Source organism: Nerophis ophidion, linkage group LG01 (genome assembly GCF_033978795.1).
Source record: "Nerophis ophidion isolate RoL-2023_Sa linkage group LG01, RoL_Noph_v1.0, whole genome shotgun sequence".
NCBI classification, from domain to species: Eukaryota; Metazoa; Chordata; class Actinopteri; order Syngnathiformes; family Syngnathidae; genus Nerophis; species Nerophis ophidion.
This window is the reverse complement of record NC_084611.1, coordinates 18,410,323-18,422,822: the sequence shown is the minus strand read 5'-3', so window position 1 is coordinate 18,422,822 and position 12,500 is coordinate 18,410,323. Positions and strand designations below refer to the sequence as shown.

Below are 12,500 nucleotides of genomic sequence, written 5' to 3'. Positions count from 1 at the left end.
CAGAATTAGGCATAATAATGTATTAATTCCACGACTGTAAATATCGGTATTGGTTGATATCGGAATCGATAATTAAGAGTTGGACAAATATCGGAATATCAGATATCGGCAAAAAAGCCATTATCGGAAATCTATAATATATATATATATATATATATATATATATATATATATATATATATATATATATATATATATATATATATATGTATATGTACATGTATATATGTAAATATACATAGATATTTTTTTCCACGTATTACAACTTCATTATTTTTTACAAAGGAATAGTTTTTTCACTTTATCCAACTTTATTATGTTATTCTCACACTATAATAACATTTTCCCCCGTATAATATGACTGTATTTTTTTCCCCACATTAGAATAACTTTTCCTCACATAATATAAGTTTTTCTTTTTTCTTTTTAACTTTTCTCACACTATAATAACCTTTTCCCCACATTAACGCAATGTATTCTTGTTTTTCCTCACACTAGAATATTTTTTTTTCTCCACATAATATAACTTTTTTTCTTTTTTTCTCGCTCTCAAATATTTTTCCCCGACATTATACAACTTTTTTACTCCCCCCCCACACTATATTACATGTTTCCCCCACATAATATACAACTTCATTCTTATTGTCCCAATCTATAATGAGATTTTTTTTCACATAACACAATATAAATCTAAGTTTTTTCTCGCTCTAACACCTTTTTTTTATTTTTTATTTTTTTTACAAAAACTACAGTATTTCAAAAACAATTTCATTGTATGTTATTGTTGTTTGATTTTGTATAATTTTCTCCCTGAATTTTTTATTTTTTTTTGCACTATTATGACTATTCTAAGTATTGTGAGGCTTTCTAACTGTGAAAATATGAAACACACACAAACACACACACACACAGTTTCTTTTTAACTCTTTTCACACTATAATAACCTTTTCCCCACATTATCGCAATGTATTCTTTTTTTTCCTCACACTAGAATATTTTTTTTTCTCCACATAATATAACTTTTTTTCTTTTTTTCTTGTTCTCAAATATTTTTCCCCTACATTATAAAACTTTTTTATTCCCCCCCCCCCACACTATATTACATGTTTCCCCCACATAATATACAACTTCATTCTTATTGTTCCAATCTATAATGAGATTTTTTTTCACATAACACAATATAAATCTAAGATTTTTCTCGCTCTAACACCTTTTTTTTAATATTTTTTTTTACAAAAACTACAGTATTTCAAAAACAATTTCATTGTATGTTATTGTTGATTGATTTTTGTATAATTTTCTCCCTGAATTGTTGATTTTTTTGCACTATTATGACTATTCTAAGTATTGTGAGGCTTTCTAACTAAGGAAATATGAAACACACAAACACACACACATTTTCTTTTTAACTTTTTTCACACTATGATAACCTTTTCCCCACATTAATGCAATGTATTCTTTTTTTCCCCTCACACTAGAATATATTTTTTCTCCACATAATAAAACTTTTTTTCTTTTTTTCTCGCTCTCAAATATTTTTCCCCGACATTATAAAACTTTTTTACCCCCCGCCCCCCACACTATATTACATGTTCCCCCCACATAATATACAACTTCATTCTTATTGTCCCAATCTATAATGAGATTTTATTTCACATAACACAATATAAATCTAAGTTTTTTCTCGCTCTAATACCTGTTTTTTTTTTTTGGTTACAAAAACTACATTATTTCAAAAAACAATTTATTTGTATGTTATTGTTGTTTGATTTTCGTATAATTTTCTCCCTGAAAATTTTGTTTTTGCACTATTATGACTATTCTACGTATTGTGAGGCTTTCTAACTATGGAAATATGAAACACACACACACACACACACGCACACACACACACACACACACACACACACATTTTCTTTTTAACTCTTTTCACACTATAATTACCTTTTCCCCACATTATCGAAATGTATTTTTTTTCCCTCCACATAATATAACTTTTTTCTTTTTTTCTGGTTCTCAAATATTTTCCCCCTACATTATTAAACTTCCCCCCCCCCCCCACTATATTACATGTTCCCCCCGCATAATATACAACTTTATTTTTATTGTCCAAATCTATAATGAGATTTTATTTCACATAACACAATTTAAATATAAGTTTTTCTCGCTCTAATAACTGTTTTTTTTGTTTACAAAAACCACATTATTAAAAAAATATATATTTCATTGTATGTTAATGTTGTTTAATTTTTGTTTAATTGCAACATTTTCTCCTTGAAAATTTAGTTTTAGCACTATCATGACTATTCTAAGTATTGTGAGGCTTTCTAAATATGGAAATATGAAACACACACACACACACACACACACACACACACACACATTTTCTTTTTAACTCTTTTCACACTATAATGACCTTTTCCCCACATTATCGAAATGTATTTTTTTTTTCCTCCACATAATATAACTTTTTTCTTTTTTTCTGGCTCTCAAATATTTTTCCCCTACATTATTAAACTTTTTTACTCTCCCCCCACTATATTACATGTTCCCCCCACATAATATACAACTTCATTCTTATTGTCCCAATCTATAATGAGATTTTATTTCACATAACACAATTTAAATCTAAGTTTTTTCTCGCTCTAATAACTGTTTTTTTTTTGTTTACAAAAACCACATTATTTCCCCCAAAAATTTCATTGTATGTTATTGTTGTTTAATTTTTGTGTAATTGCAACATTTTCTCCCTGAAAATTTTGTTTTTGCACTATCATGACTATTCTAAGTATTGTGAGGCTTTCTAACTATGGAAATATGAAACACACACACACACACACACACACACATTTTCTTTTTAACTTTTTTCACACTTTAATAACCTTTTCCCCACATTATCGAAATGTATTCTTTTTTTTCCTCACACTAGAATTTTTTTTTTTCTCCACATAATATATATATTTTTTTTCGCTCTCAAATATTTTTCCCCTACATTATAAAACTTTTTTACTCTCCCCACACTATATTACATGTTCCCCCCATATAATATACAACTTAATTCTTATTGTCCCCATCTATGATGAGATTTTTTTTCACATAACACAATTTAAATCTAAATTTTTTCTCGCTCTAATGACTGTTTTTTTTTGTTCACAAAAACTACATTATTTCAAAAAACAATTTCATTGTATGTTGTTGTTTGATTTTTGTATAATTGCATCATTTTCTCCCTGAAAATTTGGTTTTGGCACTATTATGACTCTTCAAAGTATCGTGAGGTTTTCTAACTATGGAAATATGAAACAAACACACACACACACACACACATTTTCTTTTTAACTTTTTTCACACTATAATAACCTTTTCCCCACATTATCGAAATGTATTCTTTTTTTTCCTCACACTAGAATGTTTTTTTTTCTCCACATAATAGAACTTTTTTTCTTTTTTTCTGGCTCTAAAATATTTTTCCCCTACATTTATAAACTGTTTTACTCCCCCCCCACTATATTACATGTTCCCCCCACATAATAAACAACTTCATTCTTATTGTCCCAATCTATAATGGAATTTTATTTCACATAACACAATTTAAATCTAATTTTTTTCTCGCTCTAATAACTGTTTTTTTTGTTAACAAAAACTACATTATTTCAAAAAACTATTTCATTGTATGTTATTGTTTGATTTTTGTATAATTTTCTCCCTGAAAATTTTGTTTTTGCACTATTATAACTATTCTTTATTTTTTATTTTTTTATGACTATTCTAAGTATTGTGAGGCTTTCTAACTATGGAAGTAACACACACACACACACACACACACACACACATTTTCTTTTTAACTCTTTTCACACTATAATAACCTTTTCCCCACATTATCGAAATGTATTCTTTTTTTTCCTCACACTAGAATATTTTTTTTTTCTCCACATAATAGAACTTTTTTTCTTTTTTTCTGGCTCTCAAATAATTTTCCCCTACATTATAAAACTTTTTTACTCCCCCCCCACTATATTACATGTTCCCCCCACATAATATACAACTTCATTCTTATTGTCCCAATCTATAATGAGATTTTATTTCACATACCACAATTTCAATCTAGGTTTTTTCTCGCTCTAATTACTGTCTTTTTTTTGTTTACAAAAACCACATTGTTTCCAAAAAAATATTTCATTGTATGTTATTGTTGTTTAATTTTTGTATAATTGCAACATTTTCTCCCTGAAAATTTGGTTTTGGCACTATCATGACTATTCTAAGTATTGTGAGGCTTTCTAACTATGGAAATATGAAACGCACACACACACACACACACACACACACACACACACACACACACACACACACACACACACATTTTCTTTTTAACTTTTTTCACACTATAATAACCTTTTCCCCACATTAACGCAATGTATTCTTTTTTTCCTCACAGTAGAATATTTTTTTTCTCCACATAATAAAACTTTTTTTTCTTTTTTTCTCGCTCTCAAATATTTTTCCCCTACATTATAAAACTTTTTTACTATCCCCCACACTATATTACATGTTCCCCCCACATAATATACAACTTCATTCTTATTGGCCCAATCTATAATGAGATTTTATTTCACATAACACAATTTAAATCTAAGTTTTTTCTCGCTCTAATAACTGTTTATTTTGTTCACAAAAACTACATTATTTCAAAAAACAATTTCATTGTATGTTATTGTTTTATTTTTGTATAATTTTTTCCCTGAAAATGTTGTTTTTGCACTATTATGACTATTCTTTATTTTTTATTTTTTTATGACTATTCTAAGTATTGTGAGGCTTTCTAACTATGGAAGTATGACACACACACACACACACACACACACACACATACACACACACACACATTTTCTTTTTAACTCTTTTCACACTATGATAACCTTTTCCCCACATTATCAAAATGTATTCTTTTTTTTTCTCCACATAATATAACTTTTTTTCTTTTTTTCTGGCTCTCAAATATTTTCCCCTACATTATAAAACTTTTTCACTTCCCCCTACCCCCTCCCTCCCCACACTATATTACATGTTCCCCCCATATGATATACAACTTCATTCTTATTGTCCCCATCTATAATGAGATTTTTTTTCACATAACACAATTTAAATCTAAATTTTTTCTCGCTCTAATAACTGTTTTTTTTTGTTTACAAAAACTACATCATTAAAAAAAAAAAAAAAAATCATTGTATGTAATTGTTATTTGATTTTTGTATAATTGCAACATTTTCTTCCTGAAAATTTTTTTTTTGCACTATTATGACTATTCTAAGTATTGTGAGGCTTTCTAACTATGGAAATATGAAACACACACACGCACACACACACACACACACACACACACACACACACACACACACACACACACACACACGCACACACTGGGACAAACAAACATCCAAAGAGGAGTGAGGAAGGCCAGGTGTTCTTACCAGCAGCAATGAGCACTGAGGCCAGCACAATGGGGAGCATTTTGATTGATGCTTCTCTAAAGAGGCCACAAAACACTCAGCCTCTTTTAAACTTCCTCCCGCAGGCAGCTCCTCCTGGTTGGGACGCAGAAACACACGCTATTGGTTTGCACTGAGCCCCGGTGATGAAGGTAAGCCAATGACAGTCTGGCCCACACAGGTGGTTCTTCTGGAACATTTCTCATGACCTTCATCATGTCCACTTGTTATGCACAATGCGTGTTAAAAGGGTTGAACTGTGTTGTTTTTAATGCGTGTCACAGATCGGTCGACCCTTTGATCATATTCTTCTTTAATACAACATTTCATACCTTTCAAACGACCCTGCACTCTAACCTACGTTTAAATGGTTGTGTAAGAGCCTGGGAGGCTAACATCTGGATGACTGGCACGTGGCGTGTTTACGCTCTGAAATGCAAAATGAAAATGCAACCAAAGAAGAATTAGACTAATATATAACCAGATGGTGTCATCAGTGCGGCTAATATTGACAGTGAGGCAACACTTCAGCACCGTTAACACACACACAAAAAAAAACACCCTCTGCAGGAATGAATTTTACGAGCAACTTTACACAGGGATTTTATTTTATTTTATTGTGGAGTCAAAAGTGTCATGATCAATAAAGTGACAGCATTGTCATCACTTGTTTCTAACAAGTTATAAGACCAGAGTAGCATTTACTTTCTACACACATTCTTAAATCAATACACACATATATATATATATATATATATATATATATATATATATATATATATATACATATATATATATATATATATACATATATATATATACACACAGTGGGGCAAAAAAGTATTTAGTCAGCCACGGATTGTGCAAGTTCTCCCACTTAAAATGATGACAGAGGTCTGTAATTTTCATCATAGGTACACTTCAACTGTGAGAGACAGAATGTGAAAAAAAAATCCAGGAATTCACATTGTGGAATTTATTTGTAAATTATGGTGGAAAATAAGTATTTGGTCAACCATTCAAAGCTCTCACTGATGGAAGGAGGTTTTGGCTCAAAATCTCACGATACATGGCCCCATTCATTCTTTCCTTAACACGGATCAATCGTCCTGTCCCCTTAGCAGAAAAACAGCCCCAAAGCATGATGTTTCCACCCCCATGCTTCACAGTAGGTGTGGTGTTCTTGGGATGCAACTCAGTTTTCTTCTTCCTCCAAACACGACGAGTTGAGTTTATACCAAAAAGTTCTATTTTGGTTTCATCTGACCACATGACATTCTCCCAATCCTCTGCTGTATCATCCATGTATCCATTTTGGTATATATGTGTATATATGTATATATATATATATATATATATATATATATATATATATATATATATATATATATATATATATATATATATATATATATATATATATATATATATATATGTACATATGTATATATACACATATATATATATATATATATATATATATATATATATATATATATATATATATATATATATGTATGTATGTATATGTATGTATGTATGTATGTGTGTGTGTGTGGAGAGACGGAGCCAACGAGCCGACAGCGGGATAGGACAGAGGACGGGCGGTCCTACCCGAGATGGCGGCCAAGAGGCGGGGCATGCGGTGGAGAGGAGAGGCGGAGCGCATTTGGAGCGACGCTGCAGCCAGCCGAGTCAGATGCGTAAGTGACACATGAAACACACATACATATATATATATATATATGTGTGTGTTTGTATATATATATGTATCAATCAATCAATCAATCAATGTTTATTTATATAGCCCCAAATCACAAATGTCTCAAAGGACTGCACAAATCATTACGACTACAACATCCTCGGAAGAACCCACAAAAGGGCAAGGAAAACTCACACCCAGTGGGCAGAGAGAATTCACATCCAGTGGGACGCCAGTGACAATGCTGACTATGAGAAATCTTGGAGAAGACCTCAGATGTGGGCAACTCCCCCCCCTCTAGGGGACCGAAAGCAATGGATGTCGAGCGGGTCTAACATGATACTGTGAAAGTTCAATCCATAGTGGCTCCAGCACAGCCGCGAGAGTTCAGTCCAAAGCGGATCCAAGACAGCAGTGAGAGTCCCGTCCACAGGAGACCATCTCAAGCGGAGGCGGATCAGCAGTGTAGAGATGTCCCCAGTCGATACAGGCGAGCGGTCCATCCTGTGTCCCGACGAGCGGTCCATCCTGGGTCTCGATTCTGGACAGCCAGTACTTCATCCATGGTCATCGGACCGGACCCCCTCCACAAGGGAGAGTGGGACATAGGAGAAAAAGAAAAGAAACGGCAGATCAACTGGTCTAAAAAGGGAGTCTATTTAAAGGCTAGAGTATACAGATGAGTTTTAAGGTGAGACTTAAATGCTTCTACTGAGGTAGCATCTCGAACTGTTACCGGGAGGGCATTCCAGAGTACTGGAGCCCGAACGGAAAACGCTCTATAGCCCGCAGACTTTTTTTGGGCTCTAGGAATCACTAACAAGCCGGAGTCTTTTGAACGCAGATTTGTTGCCGGGACATATGGTACAATACAATCGGCAAGATAGGATGGAGCTAGACCGTGTAGTATTTTATACGTAAGTAGTAAAACCTTAAAGTCACATCTTAAGTGCACAGGAAGCCAGTGCAGGTGAGCCAGTACAGGCGTAATGTGATCAAACTTTCTTGTACTTGTCAAAAGTCTAGCAGCCGCATTTTGTACCAACTGTAATATTTTAATGCTAGACATGGGGAGACCCGAAAATAATACGTTACAGTAATCGAGACGAGACGTAACAAACGCATGGATAATGATCTCGGCGTCTTTAGTGGACAAAATGGAGCGAATTTTAGCGATATTACGGAGATGAAAGAAGGCCGTTTTAGAAACGCTTTTAATGTGTGACTCAAAGGAGAGAGTTGGGTCGAAGATAATACCCAGATTTTTTTACCGAGTCACCTTGTTTTATTATTTGGTTGTCAAATGTTAAAGTTGTATTATTAAATAGAGGTCGGTGTCTAGCAGGACCGATAATCAGCATTTCCGTTTTTTTGGCGTTAAGTTGCAAAAAGTTAGCGGACATCCATTGTTTAATTTCATTAAGACACGCTTCCAACTGACTACAATCCGGCGTGTTGGTCAGCTGTAGGGGCATGTAGAGTTGGGTGTCATCAGCATAGCAGTGAAAGCTAATACCGTATTCGCGTATGACGTCACCTAGCGGCAGCATGTAGATGCTGAAGAGTACAGGGCCAAGGACCGAACCCTGGGGAACTCCACACGTTACCTTAACATAGTCTGAGGTCACACTATTATGGGAGACGCACTGCATCCTATCAGTAAGATAAGAGTTAAACCAAGACAGGGCTGAGTCTGACATACCAATTCGTGTTTTGATACGCTCTAATAAAATATCATGATCGACGGTATCGAAAGCAGCGCTAAGATCGAGGAGCAGCAACATAGATGATGCATCAGAGTCCATCATTAGCAATAGATCATTAGTCAATTTTGCGAGGGCTGTCTCAGTCGAGTGATTTGCCCTGAAACCGGATTGAAAGGTTTCACATAGATTGTTAAACGCTAAGTGTTCATTTAGCTGCTCTGCAACAATTTTTTCGAGGATTTTCGAAATAAAGGGAAGGTGAGACACCGGTCGGTAGTTTACCATGAGGTCTGGATCGAGGTTAGGTCTTTTAAGGAGAGGATGAATAACCGCTTTTTTGAATGCAACGGGAACAGTGCCCGAGGAAAGTGATAAGTTTATAATATTTAGCACTGATGGACCTAATAATACAAAAAGCTCCTTGATAAGTTTCCCAGGAAGTGGGTCAAGTAAACATGTTGTTTGTTTTATTCCATTTACACGTTGTAACAATCCTTCTAATGTTATTTCATCAAAACGAGAGAAACTATTTTGGATATTTGCAGTATCCGCCGTATATACAATCGTATCTGTGTTACTATAACCCCGTTGTAGCTGGGACGCATTGTCTTTAATCTCCTTTCTAATAAGTTCAATTTTCTTATTAAAGAACTTCATGAAGTCATCTGCCGAATGGGTGGAGCTACTGGAAGGAGTCCCTTGTTGGGTTAGCGATGCTACTGTACTAAACAAAAATTTTGGATCGTTTTTATTAATGCGGATGAGATTTGAGTAATAATTAGTTTTAGCTAAGGTAAGCATGCGTTTATAAGTTATTAAACTATCACTCCATGCTTGATGGTGCACCTCAAGTTTAGTCGTGCGCCATTTGCGTTCCAGCTTTCTACATAATAATTTCTGAGCTCTAGTTTCTTCAGTAAACCATGGCGTACGCCTTTTTGGAGCCTTTTTTAACTTCAGCGGTGCTATACTATCAATGGTTTCGCGCAGGGCGTTGTTAAAGTTGTTAGTGAGGTTATCAATAGAGCCCACATACTTTGGGAACGGTGCCATTACCGAGGGCAGTAGGTCCGCAAGAGTCGTCGTTGTGGCAGCATTAATGTTGCGGCTGCTATAGCAGTTATTATTATTATTAGCTTGCCGAACATGAGTCTGAACTTCGAATTTTATAAGGTAATGATCGGACATTACTTTAGTATACGGGAGTATCATAACTTTGGAGACGGTGATACCTCTGACAAGCACTAGGTCTATCGTATTACCGCTGCGATGCGTCGGTTCATTTATTATTTGTGTAAGACCACAGCTATCAATTATAGTCTGGAGCGCCACGCACGGTGGGTCCAATGGGGTATTCATATGGATATTAAAGTCCCCCATTATAATTATATTATCGGCGTGCGTCACTAGATCAGCAACAAACTCTGAGAATTCACTAATAAAGTCCGAATAGGGCCCTGGGGGGCGGTAGATATATATATATATATATATATATATATATATATATATATATACGTATGTATATATATATATACGTATGTATATATATGTGTGTGTGTGTGTGTGATCATTAATATAATTTATTGCTACTTTTAGTATTCGGAACCAAAAAAAAAAAAGCAAAGTATATACCAATTAAGTAAATCACCACTAGATGGGACAATTTACCTTTGTTCTTCTTTATTCCTCTCACTGTCTTGAAAACAGAAAATTGGCCTCATACCTGTGAACGTCTAAGAGAAAAAAATATATACAGCATATTACCAATATAAAGGTAACATCTAAAAATTGACCCAGAAGAAGGTTTGACATGGGAAATAATTTGCTACCAGAAATGACGAGTCAGTTTCATTTTAAAGTTTTGTTTTCAAAGTTGAGCCCGGGCGCTCCTATTTCTTTCTCGCCGTGTCAAGACAGATGAAGCATGACAAGAGGAGAATACGAGGAGATAGTCGGCATCCCTCTGTCAGCTTCTCTCCAGCCCTGATATGCAATTAATTGAAAGCTAATTAAAATTCTTCCTCAAATCTGTAAAACATTGTTGCACTTATCTCTGCTCCGTGTCCACAATAGATGTCTTCCCCTGCCGCCTTGCCATGATTAAACCTTGTATTCATTACTTTTGTTAGTGGGCAGACGAGCTGAGGTGTGTAGCACCATCAGTGTGTGGAGTGTGTGAGTGAATGCAGGCCCACCGATGGAAGCACCCCTCTGGGCTTCTGTTCCTGCTTCGTCTCAGCCTGTTTTACCTGTCACAACCCCCACTCAACTCTGACTGACTCTCACACTGCGTGGGTGTGTGTGCTCTTGTATTTCTACCCTTCTTGACACATCAACAAGGAAAAGTGCCATCCATATGAGGACCGGTGAACAAGTTAGGACCGAAATCATGGTCCCAATATGGAAAACCATTGCATTTTTTAGAAAATGTCATATTTACACCCCGAGTGGTGAAATCTATCAAAATTAGGGTGGAGCCAAAAACGAGCGATTTTTCACATTTAGTGTGTGTCGGTTTTAAAAGTCCTCCCCCTCTGGTCAACATATGAAATAACAAGTATGTGTACGAAATTGAAATGTGCCCCCTCCGGCCAAAATTAATTAAGAAAATAAATAAATTTGTATATATATGTATATATATATATAGACACACGGTAATAACTTGAAGTAAATAATCAATCAATCAATCAATGTTTATTTATAATAAATAAATGATAAATGGGTTGTACTTGTATAGCGCTTTTCTACCTTCAAGGTACTCAAAGCGCTTTGACACTACTTCCACATTTACCCATTCACACACACATTCACACACTGATGGAGGGAGCTGCCATGCAAGGCGCTAACCAGCACCCATCAGGAGCAAGGGTGAAGTGTCTTGCTCAGGACACAACGGATGTGATGAGGTTGGTACTAGGTGGGGATTGAACCAGGGACCCACGGGTTGCGCACGGCCACTCTCCCACTGCGCCACGCCGTCCCTAAATAGCCCTAAATCACAAATGTCTCAAAGGACTGTACAAATCACTACGACTACAACATCCTCGGAAGAACCCACATAAGGGCAAGGAAAACTCACACCCAGTGGGACGTCAGTGACAATGATGACTATGAGAAACCTTGGAGAGGACCCCCCCCTTCTAGGGGACCGAAAGCAATGGATGTCGAGCGGGTCTAACATGATACTGCGAAAGTTCAATCCATAGTGGCTCCAACACAGCCGCGAGAGTTCAGTTCAAAGTGGATCCAAGACAGCAGCGAGAGTCCCGTCCACAGGAAACCATCCCAAGCGGCGGCGGATAAGCAGCGTAGAGATGTCCCCAACTGATACACAGGCCACCATCCTGGGTCCCGACGAGCGGTCCATCCTGGGTCTCGACTCTGGACAGCCAGTACTTCATCCATGGTCATTGGACCGGACCCCCTCCACAAGGGAGGGGAGGGACAGAGGAGAAAAAGAAAAGAAGCGGCAGATCAACTGGTCTAAAAATGAGGTCTATTTAAGGGCTAGAGTATACAAATAATGAAGATAAAAGGCCTACTGAAATGAGATTTTCTTATTCAGACGGGGATAGCAGGTCCATTCTATGTGTCATACTTGAT

At 35.7% G+C, this 12,500-nt stretch overlaps 2 protein-coding genes across 2 annotated transcripts in view; one reads left to right on the top strand and one right to left on the bottom strand.

The window, feature by feature from the left end:
- Positions 1–5,548, bottom strand: part of ela3l (elastase 3 like) — a 31,097-nt gene extending 25,549 nt beyond the window's left edge. Inside the window, exon 1 of the mRNA XM_061897725.1 lies at positions 5,472–5,548. Coding sequence (XP_061753709.1) covers positions 5,472–5,511 — 40 coding nt within the window. The 5' untranslated portion in view covers positions 5,512–5,548. The remainder of the gene's footprint in view (positions 1–5,471) is intronic.
- bco2l (beta-carotene 15, 15-dioxygenase 2, like) overlaps positions 1–12,500 on the top strand; it is a 75,440-nt gene that overhangs the window by 3,042 nt on the left and 59,898 nt on the right. Inside the window, exon 2 of the mRNA XM_061897711.1 lies at positions 5,576–5,641. The gene's annotated coding sequence lies outside the window, so the exon portion shown is untranslated. The remainder of the gene's footprint in view (positions 1–5,575; positions 5,642–12,500) is intronic.